The sequence below is a fragment of the Vipera berus genome (assembly GCF_964194415.1).
Source record: "Vipera berus genome assembly, chromosome: Z".
NCBI classification, from domain to species: Eukaryota; Metazoa; Chordata; class Lepidosauria; order Squamata; family Viperidae; genus Vipera; species Vipera berus.
In genome coordinates, this window is record NC_138205.1 from 23,512,315 (window position 1) to 23,534,469 (window position 22,155).

The 22,155-nt window shown below is 42.0% G+C and overlaps 1 protein-coding gene across 3 annotated transcripts in view; it reads left to right on the forward strand.

The window, feature by feature from the left end:
• The first annotated feature begins 868 nt into the window (after positions 1-868).
• Positions 869-22,155, forward strand: part of LOC308677205 (protein NDRG2-like) — a 48,698-nt gene continuing 27,411 nt past the window's right edge. For 2 of the 3 annotated variants that reach the window (XM_081343416.1, XM_081343414.1), the window contains exons 1-4: positions 870-985; positions 11,129-11,211; positions 15,187-15,231; positions 21,506-21,611. In XM_081343416.1, the coding sequence (XP_081199542.1) occupies positions 11,134-11,211; positions 15,187-15,231; positions 21,506-21,611 (229 nt within the window). In that variant the 5' untranslated portion in view covers positions 870-985; positions 11,129-11,133. Of the gene's footprint in view, positions 986-11,128; positions 11,212-15,186; positions 15,232-21,505; positions 21,612-22,155 lie in introns of all 3 variants that reach the window. The other variant, XM_081343415.1, reaches the window with a different exon arrangement.

Consider the following 22,155-nt stretch of genomic DNA (forward strand, 5'->3'; position numbering starts at 1 on the left):
AAGCAGCAAATGGCAAACCATATCTGAAATTTGCCATTATGGCCGGTGACAAAAGGAGAGAGATTTATGAGAAATTACAGGAAAAACTGCCTTCGGTTTCCCCCCACTCAGTCAACAGAAATGAACTGATGACAGGCTGCAGAGTGGAAAATGTAATCCAGGGCTTCCTATTAAAAAAGGGGGGGAGAGGAAAAACATTGCTTTGCTTCCTAATCGCTAATTTGTGCGCAAGGCTCACGCCGCTTGACAGGACTCCGCCTTTCCTACCGCACCAAGCGAGGCGCTTTTGTGGCTGGACTGAAGGATACGGTAGAGGGTGGAGGGGGGAGAGAAGCCCCTTGTACGTCAGGGAAAATATGCTAAAAGCAAGCAGAAACAGCTGTGCGTGTGTACGTGCTGTTGTTCTTATTACTCCGGATTGATGTTGCTCGCTTCTCCCTCCCACCCAAATGGGGAGGGACCTTCGACCTCCAGGCGGCGCAGGTTCACCACGACTTGCCACCCTTGGCCACATTTCGCCTTCGCAGCTACAAAAATAAAGACACATCCTTAAAAAAAATATATTAGCAGCCCGCAATGGAGCCAATCCGAATTTAGCTTGGGGGGGGGGAAGGGAAAGGCTAAATGGAGGCTAAAATCGGGATGGGGGGGGAGATGGGAGGTCGCCTTTGTGGTGCTCCCCGTTGTTACCAGGATCTGGAGAAAGATGGTTGCCCGTTTCTAACCCCCCCCCTTTCCTTCTCCTTCCCCGATCTCCTCCCCTCACGCCCCTTTCCCTTTCCTTGTTGGCAGCTCGGATTGGCAGAGGTGGAGCTGGAAGGGGGAGGGGAGAGGATCCTGGGGGAGGGGTCTCCCTGGGGTGGGGGGAGGTGGTGTTTGCAGTCAGAGTCAAAGGCAAGTGAAGGTGGAAGGAGAGACCGAGTGGCGGAGCGCAGGCAGGGAAGCCGCTGCAGACAAGGCAGACGAAGCGACGCACGGACAGAGGGTATCCCGAAACAAGGGGAGGGGTAGACAATGTGGGGGGGAGGGGCTGCTAAACTGAAAAATGTGATTGTTATTTTTCTTTCTCTCCCCCCCCCCCTTTTCCTCGTATGCCTGCTTCTCCCCAGATCGAGCACCCAGGGGAAAAAAAACCAGGCAAGGGAAATCTGTTGCAAGGTGTGTGTTAAGCCTTAAGAGACGAGCGTGCTCTCTAGATATTACAGAACCACCTCCCCACCTTTCGGCTCCAACCCCTGCCCACCCCCATCCCAAATTGGGTAGCTTTCGTTCCCAAAGCAGGCTGCAGGCAAACAAACAAACAAACAAAAGTCCTCCACCGCCCCTCCCCAAGTCCAAACAGCCTTGCGCTGTAGGTGGCGGTCTCGATGCCTGTCTTATTAATTAATTTATTTTATTTTATTTTAATCCCATGCTAGCATTTCCCCCCTTGGTCGCTCTAAGTCGTGATGGGGGCGGGGGGCGGCGGCTTCCTCTTTCTCACCCGAGCCGGCGCTGCTTCGGATTAATACCCTGCCTGGGTTCATGAATTCGCTGGGCAATTGAGCTAATCGGCAAACTCAAATGTCAAATGGGGGGGGGGGGCCGGCGGAGAGAAAGAAAGAAAAAAAACCCCACTCCGGATGGGAGGTAGCCTTTTCCGCCGCACACACCCCCAAACACCCCCCCCAGACCTTGAAGGGCCAAATTACGCTGGTTTGGGCCGAGGAGAATCTTTTCTCTTTGAGGGTGCTGGGAGGGAGGGTGTCAGGGGGGAGAGGGGAGGGCCCGAGATCCTTACCTCCTGGGAGAGAGGGGGGGAAAAAGATGGGAGGATTAACCGGATTGCAGTAAAGGGGAGGGGGGAAATGTGTAAACTGGCTTGTCTGGGTCTCTGGGGAAGGAGGGTTAAATGCAGGTGAGTGTGCAAACTAAATGCTGCTGGATGCTGGACCCAGGCTGTCAGGGCTCTAAGCGCTAATGGCTAGAAAGAAGCCTGCGCTGAAGCCAAGAGTTTTACAGGTTCAGGAATCCAGATGTGTGGGAGGGATGGCAGGTGGTTTTTCCAAAGGAATTGGCTTTAGAGTGGTAGGGTTGGGGGCAGGATCAGCCCCGTAAATGGAGTGGTGGTTAATAGAATTCATGGACCTCCAGTGCATTAAAAAAACTACAAACTTAGCTTAGTGCTAGGTTTCTGAGAGATGGGTTGAGTTAAAGCAGGTGAATTGGGGGGGGCGGTTCCTGCATTTCCTGAGAGAGGCAATAAAAGAGCATGAAGTAGGAACTGGTTGGTTGTCAGGAGAATAATAGGAAGTGAAACTGGGTTCCTTCTACTTGCAGGGGTTACAGAAAGGAAGCTTGCGAAGGCACTGGGCGCTACTGAGGCTACATATGCGGGGGTGGGGGGGTGGGGGGAGGGAAATCTATGAATGAAGTCCAAGGATTTTTATTCCTAGTCCAGAGCAAGGCATGGTGGAGAGAGAATGTTCCTATTCCCTGGAGCCAGACAGGAGTGTGTTCTGCTGCCTGGTTTTGCAGCCAGAGGCTTCACATGGTGGTGCCAAGGGGGCTTGGCAGGGAGCCACTCCTTGTGTTGGAACCTGTAGGCACCTGGAAACTTTCTGGCACTGGTTGCCCTGTTGGCCCACAAGTAGTTCCTGGTCTTGTGCTGAAAATAAAGGGAATGCTTCTCATACAAGGGTGAGTTTGCCTCTAGCCATGTTTCAGAAGGCTGTAATCTGACCTTCAGTCCCCTGCAGATATGTTGCAGGGGTGTCAGACTGCCGGCCTGCGGGCCGGATGCGTCATCGGCAAGCCACGCCCACCCCATTGCCGGCAATGGCAAAAAAGCTCTGATACGTTGCGCGACGTCATGTGACGTCGCGAGTTTGACGTGTCTGATAAGGAGTCAATACCTTATTGGCCAAAGAAAAAGGTTGTGGGAATAAGCCAAGATGAATAGTTGTAGTAGCAACTGATTTAGTCTATCCACATGTGCTTCCATGTGCCCCACTTGCAACATAGTTTCAGTTGTTTCTATTTTGCTTTTAAATTGGAGCATATTTTGTTAAGGTCAGGAATCACTAGATTCGGTACCAAGAAAATTGGGAGCAGTCAGTAAGCATATGTAGCTTGCTACAGCTTGGGTGAATCATACAGTACATTTGAAATTCTTAATCCCTAAGTCAGGGGTGTCAAACTCAATTTCATTGAGGGCCGCATCAGCATTGCGGTTGCCCTCAGGGGGCTGGGTGGGTGTGGCCTGGGTGGGCGTGGCCTACTGGGTGGGCATGGCTAAAGTGCGTATGGCCTACTGGTTGGGCGTGGCCAGCTCTACATCGTTCACATCAAGGGTGCCTATGGGGGCCTGGGCAGGAGTGGGACAGATCTGAGGGTCTCTGGCAGGAGGAGGGTCTCAGGGCCAGGGCCAAGGCAGTGGGGGCCGTTCCCTCACTGTTTCCAGGATGGTTTCGTGGGCCGCATGAAACCTCTTCGCGGGCCAGATCTGGCCCCCGGGCCTTGTGTTTGACATGTCTGCCCTAAGTGGATGTTAATAAGAATTAATACCTTTGTAGATATATCGGTAATGCGGGCTATGAGGTAGGAGGTCCTTTAGGTAGGAAAAGGAAGTTTTGAAGATCCCAATGCTGAACTACAGTTCCCAGTATCCCTCACTGTAGGCTGCATTGGGACTTGGAAAGCAGTATTAGGAAGGCTTCAATTATTGCTCACCCATAGCAGATGAACTATTCAGCCCAGGATCAAATGTAATCAGCTTCTCTACGTGTATCTGTCTATGATTTGGAGGAAATAAATACAGTATGCATTGCTCACCATGTAAACAGTACTTAATCCACATCTTGCATTTTGTGCAACATTGAAGGTGCTGCTCAGACATATGGAAACCTTATTCCTAGCAGGGCTTCTTTTGATTTTAACTGTTCAACAGACGGGTATGTCTAGCACAGCAGTTCTAAGCTTCACAAACTACACCTGTTGGTCTTTGGCCTCTAAGTTGAATTGGTGGCCAAAAAAAAATGAAGTCCTGCCAAACCAGATGAGAAGAAGAAAAAAAAAGGCAGCAATTTTGGAAAGCATATTGGGAAAGAATGAGACAAAGAAGCCAAGAATCCTTAAGGTCAGGATAGCTAGAAACGGGGGTACTTTTCCATTTGGAAGCATGGATCTCCCACTCCCCTAGTCCATACTTTCTTTTCTGCCTTCTTAACGAGGAATCATGGGATCCTGATGCCTGGCATGAGTCTAGTCTTCTTTGTATAGAGCTGGGGGTGTCTATTAAGTGGAGACACCCAGCCATGGAGACGGGAGTCATGACTTTCTGGATGCTTGAAGCTCTTTACAGGCCCCATTAAGGGCCCCTCGGTGGCAAGGAGCTCCTGGGGAACTGGATGGGTGCCCAGTCATGGTGATCGTAAGAGCTATTTATGGCCCAGGAGGGAGATCCTTGGATGGAGCCCAGAGTGGGAAGCAGACATAGTACCTGAGGGAGGAGGAGAGATAGAGAGACAGGAGAAGAAAGAATGGAAGGTTGCCTGTACGTACAGGGCCCTGCAGAGCCTACCCAAGAGCCAACGATGGAGCAACTCTTAAGAGATGGAAGAGAGGGTGGGCTTGCAGCCAGGCAGAGGAAAATAGCCTAGTTGCTAAGAGTGAAGGGGGGAATGCTTAGTCATTCATTTGCCTCCCTTCGCTCCCCCCCTTTTTTTTGCATTGCAAGAAGAATGCCAATGCAAAATCTTTTGTAGCATGATAGGGCATGTAAGCATTCTCTGAATTATGTATTAGGGACTGGGAAGTAGAGATGAGGGGAGACAGTGATCCATTTGGGAACAAACAGTGCTACACGTCTCTCATTTCTCTTTGTATAGGAATGGGCAGGTCCATAAAAGAGACCTTTCTGGGATTCACATCTTTGTAGCTATAATTCAGTGTGCTATCATACTTAGAAGCACATGTATTTGTGAATGTACAGTCCCAGGTTTCCCTTGAGGCAAGAGAAATGCCAGTTCCATTTTTTAAAAAAACTGAGAAGACTCATCAGGATATATGTCTGGGTTGGCAGAACATATGTGGACATATCTCTAGCATAGTACAGCTAATAACTTTGTGTTCTGGTCTTGTGCAAGTTCCTATTTTTTTATAAAAAAAAACAGTGTTCATAAGAAGGCTGTAAACTAGATAGGTAATGACTGTTCCACAGTGGAGTTCAGCATCAACTGATGATGTGCAGATATCAAGATGTGATGGATGAAAACAGTTCCCACATTCAGATGGACCCTCTGCATTGTATTTAGGTGTATCCTTAAGTAAGGGGCTATCCCACTACGTATAAATACATAGTTGGGATACACTTCTGTATATTAAGGATTTGCACACAGAGAAATTATTTTGAATAAGGCTTTGAACCTCAACAATTATTTTTTAAACCAATTAAATGACCAAAGATTTAGTGATCAAGGCAGTCTAGAAACTGGGAGACCAGTTCTAATCCTGCTTTAGGCATGTTACCAACTGTGTGACATTGAGCCAGTCACTCACTCTCAGTCCTAGAAAACAGACAATGGTAAACCACTTCTGAAATCTTGCTAAGACTTGTCCAGGTAGTTGCCAGGAGTCAACAGTGACTTGCAGGCACACACGTACTACACACAAAATACTTACAAGTTTTCTAAATCTTAAAGAGATTTATCTACATCTTGCAAAATGTTAAGAAAACTAAAATTTGTTGAAATTGATGGTATTTTGGACACATGTATCCTAATGCAATATAATACAGTAATATTTTACATTACTTTAATGTCCATACCAAAGATTACTGCAGTACCCCGACAGATCATCAGTCATTCTAAGATTATAGGTTAGGAATCATTATGGTAGTGAAAATGCTCTGCTCATTATGTTGCATTAGTGATATATGAGCATGTACGAATCAACTCTGAAGTAAAAGGTAATTTGCCCAAAGTGCCAAGTGAACAAGATGGATAGTTTTAACCAAGGTGAATTAAATATTCCAAAATAAAAACTGATTTAATTTAAACTTCCCATTTTGAAATGTTTTCTGAATAGGCCCAGATGGCTATAACACAAAGTACACAGGCTAGGTTCCTCATCATGCAAGAGCTTTGCTTGGTTTTAGCTTGGTATATTGACTGAACACCAGCCATTATGGTTTATTGATCACCAAACCTATGAAGAAAGCACCTAATTGTCATAATATAAGCCACGGTTAAGCAAATAATGGCTTAGCACAATGTACTAACTAAGCCATTATTTGCTTAGCTTTTGCTAGCACAAAAGAGCCTTGGTGACGCAGTGGATAGAATGCAGTACTGCAGGCTAACTCACTGCTCACTCCAGGAGTTCAATTTTGAACAGCTCAAAGTTGACTCAGCCTTCCATCCTTCCAGGGTTGGTAAAATAAGGACCCAGATTGTAAACTGCTTAGAGAGGGCTGTACAGCACTATGAAGCAGTATATAAGTCTAAGTGCTATTGCTGTTGCTACTAACAATCAGGGAGTAGGTCAATCAGAGCAAGCTATTGATTGGTTTTAGTTTAATGTTTTGTGTAATGTTTATATGTAAACTATGACTAATTGAATCATGGCTTACCATAATATGTAAACTAAGACTACTCAAATCAATAGTCTTATTCTCTCTTCCTGGGAGTATAGAGGAAGGAGTTTAAAATGGCTATACAGTGTTATGTAATATGTAAATATGTGCCCCCTGATTCCACACACTTAACTTATCCTAGATCTGTCCAAATTGGCAGCACATAAAATAAACATTTGGGAGCACATTCCAAAATGTATGATTGTACCCCAGATGCCATACAACTTCACCTGTGTCTCTTTGTTGAAAGCTAGATTGCACACACATGATAATAAAAGTCCAAAATGGACTCCACCCCCACCCCCACCCTGCTCCTGAGAAGGCCTTCACATTTAAAATTTAGACTAGTGTTTCTCAACCTCATCAACTTAAAGATGTGTAGACTTCAACTCCCAGAATTCCCCAGCCAGTATGGGAGTTGAAGTCCACACGTCTTAAAGCTGCTGAGGTTGAGAAACACTCCTTTAGACTAATGGTTCTTGACCTTTTCTTCACCATGGACCCCCTTTAGATACCTTTTGTGGCCATCAACTATGGCCATGGACCCCCAATATTGAACTCAAGATTTAAATCATAACATTTCTTCATACATATTGTTTTAGCACATAGTAATTAGTTGCATAAAATAGGAAACAATCATGGTGTCCTTGGATAAGGTCAGAGAGCGATTTCCATATTGCAGGGAGAGACAACCTGGTACTTTCACAAGTTTTGAACTTCAATTCTTATTAGAGGGTGGCAGCATAGACCATAGGATGATTGTGGGAATCATGATCCCAAACATCTGGAGGGCTCCAAACTGCCAACTTCTACACCTAGCAATTATATTAGTTGCACTGGTTAATGTTGTAACCCAATAAAACATTCTAGCAGGAAACAAAATGTAGGTGACAAAATTGTATTACTATAATACATAATCTCAGAAGTTGGGTGTTTTTACTAATAGTTATTAGTCAAGTAAAAATTAATTTATGCAGAAAAGCATTTTCTGTTGAGTTGCTATTAGGATGTGCTCCCACAATCCCAGCCAGTAAGTTGGCTGAAGAATTATCTGTGTTAAAAAAAACCATGCATTTAGAAGGCAACAAGTTAGACAAGGTTGCCACTCAGAAAATGGACAGGGTGTCGTATATCAAATAAACCTGTTTATGTTTACATTTCAATCTGAATCGCTTTTATTTCATAATGAAATGGATCTGAAGTGCCCTTTATCACTATAATATATTTGTTTATATGCAACCTGCATGGGGAGAACTTTTCTTCTAGAAATGCAAACATTTAGGAACTGAATGTATCTTCTGGAAGAATGATGGAAGAGAAGGGGCAAATAGGGAATCCTGAGCCCTAGGGGAGAGTTTTGAAGAAGTTTGAACACAACTTTGCAGCTTTATGGATCTGAACTTTTTTGCTGCTCCAGATGGCTACTAGGAGCATATTAAAATGGGCTGTATAACAAAATAATAGGTTTCATGCATTGCTAAATGGCTAATTCCAGTGGTGTTTCGAATATGCTGCAGAATATTTATTTAAAAGGAAAAAAAGAGCATTGAGGCCTCTCTTGGAATTCTTTTGTCATTACTATACAGCTGGTCCTCGACGTATGCCCATAATGGATCCTGCCCAGCTTGGTTGTAAGCCATAACAGTCATAAATTGGGTCATCCACATGACTAACTCAATTTTATGACCATTTTTTTTCAGTGCTCATTAAGCAAACAAATAGTTCGCTAAGAGCTGATTTTGCCAAAAAGAAAAATGGAAGTAAATGCCATTTTTTGGTGAAATCAGTCATGTAATCATGGGATGCTACAAAGGGCTGTATATGTGAGCCAGTTTATTTATTTATTTATTTATTTGTTTGTTTTTATAAACCGCCCTTCTCCCGAGGGACTCGGGGCGGTGTACAGAATAAGGTAGGCATACAGAATGAACAATAGTGAAAAAACAATAGTAAAATACAAACTGGGACCCCAATTAGAGCTATCAGGCCAGGCCGGACTGCTGGAACAGGTAAGTTTTTAATTCGCGCCGGAAGGTGCTTTCACGTGATCATGGTAGGCTGGCCATCAGAACTTCAGAACCAAGTCATAAGTACTCCCGGGGAGGTCCATCATAACTTTGAACAGTCAGTAAGCGACTAATCATAAGTTGAGGACTATGTGTATTACTCATGAAGCAACTGTTACAATTCTTGATTATCTGCTGCCATCCTAGCAGGGATCTACATTGCTGGTGCTGTCCCTCTTGCAGAGTGGACCATGGCATTCCATGGCCTCAGACTAGATGCACTGAACATTCTGTGGATTGCATTGGACATTTTTGTTCAAAGCTACTGAGAACAGTTGGGAGCTAATTTTGGAACATTCCTAAAGGTGCATTATCAGAGCATTGCATCTTGAAACCTGGAATATTAAGGTAAAGGTTCCCCCGCACATGTGTGTTAGTCGTTTCTGACTCTAGGGGCCGGTGCTCATCTCCGTTTCAAAGCTGAAGAGCCAGCGTTTGTCTGAGGACATCTCCATGGTCATGTGGCCAGCATGACTAGAGGCCAAAGATGCATGGAACGCTGTTACCTTCCCACCATAGTGGTCCCTATTTTTCTACTTGCATTTTTACATGCTTTCGAACTGCTAGGTTGGCAGAAGCTGGGACGAGTAACAGGTGCTCACTCTGTTACACAGCACTCGGGATTCGACCCGCCAAACTGCCGACCTTCTGATCGACAAGCTCAGCGTCCTAACCCACTGAGCCACCGCGTCCCTCCTGGAATATTGGAAGAGTCCTAAAACATGTCATGGCAATCTTTGAAACACAGTGACTACCAAGGACTGTAGCTCACTGGTAAAGTACCTTTTTAAAAGACTTTTATTTTCAAAGATTTTTTTATATAAATAACTCAAGGCAGCAAACGTGCACAATACTCTCTCCTCCTCAACAACAACCCTGTGAGGTGAGTTTAGCCAAAAGAGAGTGACTGGCCCAAAGTTACCCAGCTGGCTTATATTCCTGTCTCATTTGGCTGTTGCTGGCCACTTGCCAAGGTGTGGCTGTTTATATGAAATCATGCATGATTACATAATGAGTGGGGTCTAGATGATCAAGTTTGCTCTCTTGCGTTACCCTCTCCCAGCTTCAGTTCCACTATCTGCAGAAAGCAAGGTGGTTTTCTGCACTGAAATTGGAAACAGAAAACCATCTCAACTCGATAATTAAAACTCTGTTCAAATCAAGGCAAGGTATCTCACACATATCACAAGATCACAAAACAACAAGCATATCAGTGTGTTTGCAACATTTGGTCTATTAAAAAGGCTGTTTAAAAAAATCTATTTTTGAGGTGATAGACTGAGAATGTATGTTATATGTTAATTCAAATTTGTTTTGGAGAGCAGCCATAAACAGCTTTTTCTCAATCTGACACTTTTCAGATATTGTCAGACCACAGTTCCAGAATTCCTAAGAGCTGCTATGGCTTGGAATTTGGGGAGTTGTACTCAGGGCTTTTTTTCTCATAGAACACTCAGAATGGAGTTCCGGCACCTTTTTTGGATGGAACTTTGTAGGTTAGGCAAGGCAGGTTGTATGACGTGTGAGTTCCGGCACTTTTTTCTTTTACAAAAAAAAGCACTGGTTGTACTCCCAACCTAACTGGAAGGCAGGAGGCTGGGAAGGCTGATTTTAAAAGTGTATAAAGGTGTGCAGGAAAGAGCCAGAAAGATGAAGCTTTAAAAATGAGATGAAAAACTTGGCAGTTTTCACAATTACTTGGCATCTTTTGTGTGTCCAATGTCTCACATTTACAGCAAAGATTTAATAATATGAGTGCTGGTTTTATAACACTTTATAACAGTGGCCCCCAACCTTTTGGGCACCAGGGACCAGTTCTGTGAAGAGACGTTTTTCACAGATCGGAGGGGGCACGGTTTCGTGTGCTGCTTGCATCCCACGGATGGGACTTCACTTTGCGCGGACCGGTGTTGGTTCACAGACCAAGGGTTCAGGACCCCTGGTTTATAACATGTTCATAGATGTACCGCGGTCTAGAAGAGGTCTAGAAACAGCTAAGTATTATTCATAGTAGAATACGTTTGATGGATGGCAGCGTCCACATCTTTGTTAGCTTAAGTTCAAAGCAATTGGTGGTTCTTATATGCATGTTGAGTTCTTGGTGATTTAGTTTCTTGGTGATTTTTTTTCTTCCTGAGGATATTTCATTACCTAGCTAAGTAACATCACCAGTGCAGAGCTACTAGTATTCTTCCACTCTGGATACACCTGACTGACTTATAATTCACTTGCTAGTTTGCAGCTGAATGAGAGATGTGGCCACATTGGAAAGTGTTGTATTTGGATATCCACATCTTATCTGTTTAGGTTAGTTCCAGCTGTGCAGTCATCAACTGATGGTGTCATTATCAAGTGAGGAAGAATGAAAATGACATCACCCAATCAATGTAGTAAATACATTTTCCCAATTGACATATGTATCCCCTGATGTCTTTGTCTTTTGTTCCAGGTGCCATGACAGAACTCCAGGAAGTGCAGATTACTGAAGAAAAGCCACTACTGCGAGCCCCAGGAGCACCTGATCCGGGCAAGGTCAGTACAAAGTGTGTGTGTGGGGAGGGGGGCAGAACCGTCTCTCCCCATCCTTCTGCTGTTGCTTTTTTCCTCTTCTCATCAGCATATTTCCAAATTGTGTCCAGTCCTGCTTCTTTCCTTCCTTACCGGTCCTACTTTTTTCCCGTCTTTTTCCCAGCAACTGCATTCATAACTGCCTTGTTCAAAACCTACCTTATAGGTTGATCAGTCTGGCAGTAGTTTTCCAGGTTTTCAGTTTTCCAGGTTTTTGCCCATCACTTAGAGCTGCAGCCTTTTAAAATAGAGATGCCAGAAATTGATGTTTCTGTGTATGCCGCCCTTCCTTTACTACTAGCTAAAAACTCCTCCTCTGTCAAGTTGCAAACTTTCTAAGGCCAGATCCATGCATTGTCAAATGCCTGTCTCTTTAAAAGAAAGGTAAACAGTGCGTGCTTTTCTTTAATATTATTGGCTTGCAGTTCTCACCATTCCTTATCACTGGTCATGCTGTCTGTGGCTATTTGGCAATATTTGGAGAACAACTTGCTGGTCATCCTTACTTTGCAAGTCTTAGAGGTGAAGATATAACAGCTGTTATGCTCTTATTGGAGAATGATCAAACCCGTATCTAATTCCAAAACAGCAGTAGGTAATAAATTATAATTAAGTGTATATCTAAATATAATTCTTAGCTGAGACAAGAGAACCTGAGATCTTCTTGTAGTTGCTGTACTTCAACAACCTATAGTCCCTGCTAAGAAGGCCTGTTGGTAAAAAAAGGCAATATGGTTTAGTATGCATCGGGAGAGAGACAATTTTTCCACAACGTGAAGCTAACAGTATAGGTTTTATACAATCACTGGAATCCTGTCAAGCATGATACACTAATATTCCTAGATTATTTCCATGCAACATTAAAAGATTAAAAGCTACTTGAAAAATACTGTTGTTAGCTGATTAGGAGAAAGGAGAATCAGCTTGACCTATTTATGTTCCTTTAACAGCTATTCGGATATATAAAATTCAGCAGATAAAGCTTCCGCAGCCTAGATCAGTGTTTCTCAACTTTGGCAGCTTGAAGATGTATGGACTTCAGTTCCCAGAATTCCCCAGCCAGCATGCTGGGGGCTTTGAAGCCCACACATCAAGTTACCAAAGTTGAGAAACACTGCCTTAGATGCATATACAGTGACCTGCATATCATGACTATTGAAGATACTAGTACAAAGCCAATGGAAAAAAGTGGTGGTTGTTTTCCAAGCTGTTGCTAAGGGCACTGCCAGGAATAAGTGTAATCAATCTGCCAGGGTCCTGCTTCCTCAAGGCCTACTTTTAACTTTCCCTGGAACTTCTTTTTTGGTATTAAATCATTCAGCCAATTACAATAATAAGGACAAAATGGACATCTTCTAATTACCCTGCATTCTTCCAGTGGGGAACAGCAAATAACTATAGACAACAATGGAGCTGGCAAAGAATTAGACCTCTTATTGAGGGGAACCAATGAAAGGAGGAAAAGATCCTGCATGTTCCATAAGAGGATATTTCAGCAACTTTTGGACATATCAAATTTTCTAAATGTTTCTAGTTTCAACTCAACTGAGAATAATGCAGGAACTTCTTTTACATCTGAATAAACCTGCATCCTTCATTCTCCATTATCAAATGCTAGTATAATTATTGGTAAAGGACATTGAATAGACTTGATCCTTAAATAGTGGCATAAGCTTCCATCCATGCTACACATAGAGGAGGTGCTTTAAATTGATTTTAGATAGAGATATATCTATATCTTAAATTATCATATGGTGGTTGATTGCAAGATGAACAAGGATTTTGAAGGCATACAATAAAACTTGGCTGAAATTAGTAAACATTGAGGAAAGTGAAAATCCAGAACCCAGTGTGTTCTATACCATTCTTTGAGCTCTCAGCATGAAATAACATAAGCACAATAATAAATAAATAAAAGTGCATGCTTGCCTTTCTCTGTATATTTTCAACAGTGGAAATTTTGTACATTATTGTAATGCTGTTGAGGAAAATCAGTAAGTGAAACATGATCAGCCTGTTGAAATCTTCTGGAGTTGCACAAACTAGAAGTGGTAATTTAAACTTCTTTGGCAGGCCCCCTCTTCTAAAGATTCCCTATTAAAAGATATAATTACAGTTAGTTGCCACCAATCAGGCTGAACCTCCTGACGTGCCTGATTTGTCTAGCTGGGGACTTCTAAGTCATTCATCTGGGTCTGCAAAACAGAAAAGGAGATACTTTGACCAAAGTCAGCTCTGCAGAACTTTTAAAAAACATTGTGCCAATTCTGAAACACAAGGTATGACCATGCAGTCTCATATAGAGAGGAGGTTTTAGGGGGAAAATCACTTTTTAAATGAAAAGAGGTTTATTGGGAACAAGTAACATGAAAAATAAGCCAATAATCACACAGAGAATTCCAGATAAAATCAATACCGCCAGCCTAACTAAATTAGTTATCATCAGCCTATAAGCTTTGGCATATGTTGGCTGTTTAATGGCAGAAAAGATGGATTGGAGAGAGTCACCTGAGCCTGATATTTGAATGTTGTTAGGCAGGCCTTCCTTGCTACATCTTTTCTCCTTTTCCCATGAACGCTATTCTCTTTAGAAAGGTTGACTTATCTAAAGTTTCCATCCCTGATGTCATAGTCTAGCAAGCAAATCAGGAAATTAAAATCTGGTACCTGAACCCACATTCCTAACAACCCAGTGATTGGATGGCAAAGGTGCTGAATAATTTTCACAAACTCTGCTATTATCCAAAAATAGCTACCTGGGACAGGCATTTTTAAGAAAGAAAAAATATTAATTCTATTTAGGCCTCTCAGTGTGAGGGCACTAGATATTTTATGTATAACATCGGGTGCCCTTGAATTCTATCAAAAATGAAAAGTTTGTCACACACTTCAAATCATGAATATTGTGATATATAATTATTATTATTGTTGTATATCATAATATTCATGATTTGCAGTGTGTGACAAACTTTTCACTTTTGATAGAATTCAAGGGCACCCGATGTTATACATAATATTTAATGAGGCTTAAAATTATCGCATATTTTTGTAATGAACATCTAATAATTGCTTGTATAGGCTGTTGCAAAGGAAACCTTTCTGTAATTACTAACTTTGAATTTCCAGTTCAGTTTCAAGTTTTGAGTTCTATGACACCTATACAACTACTAAAGGTACAGGAGTAGCCCCATTTCTGGGGGAAACACCACATATACAGAGACATCCTACTAATTGTAAGTAAGGCAATTTAGCCATTAGGAGAAATATTGCATAAGAATTAGTACCACTCACTCCCAGCAGTGGTTCTTGAAGCCAAGGCATCACTGTAATTAATAATAGCAGATGTTCCCAATATGTCATGGGACATAGAGCTAGGAGAACAGTTAGTGCAGACCCACAGCTTGCCCAGAAAAAACAAAGACAGCTGTGTTGGTTCAGGAGAGAGGAAAAAATAAAGTCCAAAATCCATACAAGAAGGGCATCAAAAACTATGCAAGCTTTTGAATTTGCCAAAACTGTAAACCAGGGAAGGTGCTACAAAGACAACAGTTTACTCGAGATAGAATGCATTGTATTTTTATGTGCAGCTGGTCTGCAGTCATACAAGCTTCACAAAGAATGAAAACAAGCAGGTTTTCCTCTTTGCCAATAGCAAGCATTTGGCCTCTTCCATTGAGCAAGTTGTTAAAAACATGAACTGGAACATGCAAGTTCTTGGATCCATTTGCTGCAGCTCTGCAGTGCAACTGCTTTCTAATGAATCTATTTGCTGCTTGCTGGGTTTTTTTTAAGGTTGCCAACCAATGACAAAAAGGCTGCATGCTCTGCTTCTTCCCCCCCCCCCCTTCCCCATAACTGATTCTTCTTCCTCTTACTTGCTACCTTCTTGCCCCCTGTCTGTCTCTTCCCCTTCCCCATTTCCTTCTCTGTGTGTTCTAGGATGCTGAACTGATAACAGACAAACTTCTACAGGAATGTGGCCAGGTAATACTACCATGCCATCCTTTCCATTTTACTCAAAAGGGCAGAACCCATGCCTTCCCTCCTCCCTTTGGCTTGTAGGAATTTCTAACTTCAGAAGAGGCAAAATGATCTATCAGTGTCCATTCTTTCTGGTCTTCTTCCACAATTGAACAAGAAAATGGATACAGGTAGACCCAATATTACAGCTGTCACCTGCTTTCTTGAAGGAGGAATTGCATAAGTCTACCTTTCCCCAGCCTGGTATTTGCAAGGAAAGATAAAATTGTTGTCAGCTAGATCAAATTGTAATGGCTGATTCCCCACAGGGAGGAAGAAAGTGGGGAAGATGTAATCAAAGGGTTTTTCCTCCTTATTTGTACTGGAAGAGAGAAGTGCAACCCGTCTGGGTAAACTCAACAAAAGCAGTGACTTCTTTGTTCAGCAGGAGATATTCCTGGAACAGAGATTACAAATCAGGAACATTTTTAGAACAGTCCCTTTTTGTCTGGCAAGACACTTTTGCAAAAGAGCCAACAACAAGGTTTTCTGTGTAGCTTTGTCTTTGTGCTAAGAAAATGGCTTTATGCTCCATCAAATCAATATTATCTGTTCCAAAGATGGGCAAAATAGTTGGGAGGTCTGCATTGGTGTTTGCTTAGTTTTTAACCAGACCAAAAATGGTAACTGTAGGGAAATTATCTATTGCAAGCTATCATGCATCATAGACTGGGAGATATAGAGTTCACAGATTAGTTGCCATCAATCCAAGATGAGCCCAGAGCTGCTTAAAATGGGTGGCCACATAAAGCTTTTATATAAATAATAAATCAGAAATTCTAATCTTCTAAACTGGAAGCAGAATTAAAGGCCTAGGTCTCAAACAGTTCACCAGTTTTATAAGTGAGCTGTATGAAAGTAGATGGATAAGCAGCAAATATGAGGTTAGCTATGGCAGAGACTGTTTTTAGTTTATCCTATTTCCTATCATTTTATGCTATTTAGACACAGGTTTTCTCCGTCTTGGCTGGTTCAAATATCACACTTGGCATAATGTGGTTTATTAGTTTTGGCATGGATTGTTATGTAAACCCAGATAGTGAGGTTTATAAGCTATGATTTATGGCTTAGTGTGAGGTGTGAACCTAGCTATTAGTGGCTTGTTCTGCAAATCATGGCTTACCACACTTTTTTAAGCTATCCACAGACTGATAACAGCTCTCTATGGTTTCAAATGAGGCTTTCCCATCCTAGAGATTCAAAGACCTCCTATAACAATGTGGTTGCCCTACCAGGAGCTTTGCCTTTCCCCCAAATTGACCCATTTTGCATTATACAAAAGCTTGCCAGACAAACCAAACTGAAGTAACAACTCTACTCAGAAATCCTAGCTTTAAGCAACCTGCTTCTTATTTGCTGTTGCCATATTGTAGTATACAGGTAGTCCTCGAATTACAACCACATTTGGGGCCAAAATTTCCATTGATAAAGCAAGGTGGTTTGTAAGTGCGCCATGCCCAATTTTATGACTTTTTTGCCATGACTAAGCAAAATCACCGCATTTATAAAGTGAACCACACAATCGTTAAGTAAATCTGGCCTCCCCCATTGACTTTGCTTGTTGGAAGCCAGCTGGGAAGATCACAAATGTTGTTCACGTGATCCTGGGACACTGCAACCTGTTGTAAATCTGGTAGCCATGTGCCTAAATTTTGATCACATGACTATGAGCATGCTCTGACAGCCTAAAGCAGACATGTCAAACTCACGACATCACGTGACATCGCGCAACATATCGGAGCTTTTTCTCCATTGCCGGCAATGGGGTGGGCGTGGTTTTGGGATGATGCGTCCGGCCCGCAGGCCAGCAGTTTGACACCCCTGGCCTAAAGCATGAGAACAGTTGTAAGACCCTTTTTTCAAATAGTTAAACTACTGGTTGTAAGTCAAAAACCCTCTGTGCTTTGTTCCAATTGTAGCATTTCAACCACTACGCTTACTGGCCATTTACCTTATTGGCCAGAGAATAGGAAGTTAACTTTCTTGCTTTGTGGTATGATCTTAAGAAGAAGTACCATGAATTTCAACCCCAGCAGGTTTCTTTATCGTTGTGGGAGGGGGTTGCCAAATGTTCCAAACACCCTTGCCTTTGTGTTGGCAGCAGCAGCTTAAACCATGGACACCAGCACAAGGCTATGCTTATCAGTTCCCTTTATCCCTGAATATTAAGCAGCTTTGAAAGGCATAGGAGCAGACTGAGCTGTTTATCAATTGGTCCTTTGGCCATTCTGTTGCACCATCATGCACCTGTTGCAATGCCTGCCTGTCATGCACCTAGAGAAATAATTGCTTAGTCATGAACCCCTTGACTGGACTTAAAGTTATCACATAGACTCTCTTCCACCATGTTTACAAAATAGGAATATTTGCCTACAGGGTTACAGTAGGGTTATATGACACAACAGAGATTTTTTTTTAAAAAAAAAAAGAGGACAAGAAAACCTTTTGCCTACTTTGGATACCAATTAGCGATTTCTCTTTCTTGTTGCAAAGGTTTTATTATATCATCTGACCTCCTGTGAGGTGAGTCAAACCCATGCTGCAAACTAGAAGACTGAGCTTTAGACCCTTGTCTGGCCCAGCTTTACCAAGCAAATTGCTTGTTACTTTGAACTGCCTGGCCCTCTTACATTCCATACCCTGAACCTCATGGGTGAATCCAGGAGACTTGGCCCCCAAGCTTACCAGCTGTTCCAGTCCTGTTCAGTCAGCTGCACATTTAGTTTTATTTATCATTCCCTCAGACAATAAAATTTTTGCTGCTGAGAGCTAGCAAAAAAAATAGAGCAATAATGATTTCATTTTAGGTCTGGAGACAAAGCAAATAATAAGCAAATCTAAGCATTGTGTACAAACTCTCCAAAACAGCTAAACTGAAAACTAAGCGTATTTGGGAGCTCCAGAATCTTAACAGCTAGTTGGGGAAAGAAGAAAAAAAATGAGGAAAGAATTAGGGAGGGAAAAGAGTTTGGAGAGAACATAACTAGGATTTGGATGGGGAGAGGGGGGGGAAAGGTTAGAATACAGCACAAGATTTGAATTTCTCTCCTGTCTGTTTTGTTTAAGAGTGACAATACTGTGCAAGTAGTCGATTATGGCCTCCCTCCAAAATGGCAATGAAGCTTAGTGTTGGCTTTGGGTATTTACTTAGGACCAGCCTTCCATTCTGAAGAAAAGCGCAGGAACAAGCCAAGCCAAACAGGGTTACTGCCGTGGCACTCTTTTTATTCCCCACCATGTTTCAAAGATTGAAAAGGACTCTTTTGGGAACTCAGTTGCACCTTAGGTCGACAGAGGCATTCTCAGAGGAGGGAAGGGGTGGCTGTTAAAAAAAAAGTCAAAACCACACAATGGTGGCTATTGTCTTGACTTTTTTTTATTTTTTGACTTGCTCTGTGAACATCCCTATGGGTGGAATCAAATAATTTGGGCAACTTCAGTAGTGCTTGCTAGCAAAACTGGCTGCACCCTTTTGCCTCTGCTGATGCTTGTTTTAGCAAAGGAAGGAGAAAGAAGGAGAGACTGTTAGAATTGCTGGCAGACCATCTTTTGCTATGGAGACAGAGGGCCTTTACCAGCCTCACCAATTTTGCTCCTATCTGGCTTTTGTATTTGTGGGGAAGTGGCTTCCTTGGACCTGATGAACCCACGCAGAAGGGCTGCCAAGGGCCCTGCCAAACTGTCACCAGCTCTGAGGCTACTCATCTAGAATTGCTACAAAAGTAATAAAAACTACAACTGATAAAGCAGACTGCAGGAGAGGCTATAAAACAATCCAAGATTAGATTACACTTCAGTCCTCTAACAGTAGCTGATATAATAGCATCCAAAGGAAGGCAGGAGAAATAACTTCGTAAATACTCATGTCAACATGGAGCGGTTTTTCCACCTGTCACCTAAATGACTGCTGAAACCAAGACAAAACTGCTTGAAGGGATGCAAGTTTTCATAAATGGACAGGCCATTAAGTGGGAAGGGGCCTCTTGTACTTTTTAAAAGAGACAGAATGTTAGAACTGCAACTGCTGTACATTATGGGTTCCAGTTTTTACCTCTGACCGTTCTTGTTCAGACTAAAGGAATAACTGACTGATCAAAAGGAACACTATTGACATATTTTTAAAAATTCCAGGGGGGAGGGGTTCTGCCTGTAATTTTACAGTCATGAATGTTGTTATGTGCCCATGTGGGTTGTGTTGTAGATATAAGTATACAGACTCCTCACTTTGATCTTCTCTTGATGTTGGACAAACTGTGCTGCAGGGCACCATTAAGTGCCATACCAGAAAGTTTTCGGTGTAGCCAAATTAATTAAAATTTCTGCTTATTACCAAGTCAAGCAGGAACTGTAGACCATTTCAGAAGTTTCAGAACCTGCTTATACATCTTAATTATTAGAAAATGGGCCAAGTATACAGGGTTGGGCCAAATATACAAATGTTATGAGTTCTTCTCTTGGAAATACTTGAAATACTCCACTATGTGGTTGTTCTCCTCCAGCACAAATTCATCCAATAATGGATATAGATTGCCTATGTATGCAATAATTAAGATACAACAAGCCTGACAACCTACAATGCATAAATAGTGGTCCATTTGGCTTGATGGAATTATGCTCAGGTATTAATTCTCTCCTTATAATAATAACCATTATTTTCTGCTTGTCTCTGGGAAGTCATGCATACTGCCAATTTATCCCTTTCCTGTGAGTAGGTTGGATTGAGCAGAGTCAACAGAGAGCTTGAATCTATATTTCTTCAGTCAATCTAACACCTTAACCACTACATAATATCCTACTCTTCTAAAAAAGAGGGACAAAAAAGCAAAGCTAGTTAGCCACAATGCACAGTGCACATTGTGTTTCATTTGGTGAGCTTATCCCAGGTGGTTCATCTCAATTCACCAGTTCCAACTCCTTTTTTTTCTTTTGTGGCCCTCTTCCTCAAGATACTTATTACATCTAAATATGCTACCTGTCTTCTGAGCTGCTTTTCTCATTTCTCCTTTTCCTCCTTTTTCTTGACTTGTGTTATTTTGGTTCTGGAAAGAAATATCTGTGGGTGCCAAATGGCACAGCCCTTCCCTGCTTCTCCGGTTGCTTTTGAACACATTGAGCTCACTTGTGTACCATCAGAAAAAATCTTAGCAGGAAGGGCTGGGAGAATAAACAATGAACTTTTAAAGCAAAACAAAATAGAACTTGATTGTTTTTCATTATTGACCCAAGTCTTTCTCTGGGCATTATGAAAACTACAAGGTGGGGATGGTGTGTTCTCTGTGATGAATTGAACACTTGTTCTAAAATGTGGTAGAATAGACATCATTAACATTATGGTTGACAAATGCCAAGCAAGGCTTGTTCTGAAAATCACACCTACCAAGTCCTTCAGAACACAGTATTTTCAAGATAGGTTTTACAATTACAGATTATATTTATACATTATAAATTTAATGTTTATACTGAAGAGTGAAAACTGGCAGATTTTCAGCTGCCATGTAGGTAACAGGACAAAACGCAGCTCATAGAAGGGGGATAATCTGTCTTTTATCTGTGCTATGAGAACTTCCCTTCAACATACTGTTTTTTTAAAAAAATAAACTTTAATTAAAGATACAGAAGTATTCCATGATAAATTGTTTTGCATTTTTTCTAGCAATTTAACTAGACTGAGCAGTTGGAAGGAGGCAGATGTTATATGGATAAGTAGAATACATTTTGCAAAATCAGCTAACTAATCTGCAAAAGTCAGGATTTTTTTTTACATTTGTGTACAGTAATGGCTTCTTTTTTATGCAGACACTATATTTACCTAGCCTCACATACATAACTGACTTGACCCTGAGTAATGTCTGAACTTCTGCCAGTTCTCTGTTGTCTTTTGGCTCCAAAGGGCTTTTTTCCCCAGCATGTTGTTTGGGCTTCTTATATGGAAAAGCTGTGGTTGAAGCTGGGCTCCATAGGAACAATTTTTTGTTTGTGTGTATAAATGCATACAAGCTTCATTTACATAGCATTTGGAGCATCCTAATTTGTCAGATTCCACATTGCAGAGTGAGTGCTTGTGAACATGCAAAGTTTTCCCAAATACTTGAAGATGTTGCCTGAAGGTCTCGCCAGCCCTCTCAATTTAATTTCCCTTTCTATGAATTCAGGGTTATCCTCATTGCAATTACTCACATGGGGCTAGGATCTTTCCAATCTTTCATTTGTTCATCTTAGTCTCTTTCTTCTTCTACAGAAACACACAGTGGAGACACCTTATGGGATTGTGACCATCACCATCCATGGAACACCCAAGCCCAAGCGTCCAGCCATCCTCACCTATCATGATGTGGGACAAAATCGTAAGATCAGAACATCCTCTTGTTGGGGGTTGTGGTTGGTGGGAAACAGAGAGTTTCACAATTAACACAATTCACCAAGAGAGTATATAGAACTTCAATAAAACTCATGCTGCCTTAAAAAGGTCTTATCGTTCTGGAAAAATCCCAAAGATTTTTCATTTGGCAAGATCAGAAACTTATGTATGCAGTGCTGACTGTGTTTTATGAAAAACTCAATTAAATCACAACTCCTCGTGGTAGCTGAGGGAAAAGAATGGAAATGGAAAACAAGTTCTTTTGCAGTTTATGACCTACATATTGACATGACCTATACAGTATATACAACTGCAAATGTATATCTGAATTATTACAAATTGGGGGATGTCATGATTGGAACACTTTTTGGGATTTGGAGGCCCTTGCTGACATGCTGTAATTTTACCTACCAGACTAAACTATCAAACGTAGGTTGCAAAAGTACAAATAGAGAAGGAGGGAGGGAGGCAGGCTTTGTAGCCCTATATGAGATTATTCTGCTTACCTCTTATCTATGGATAATGTTCAA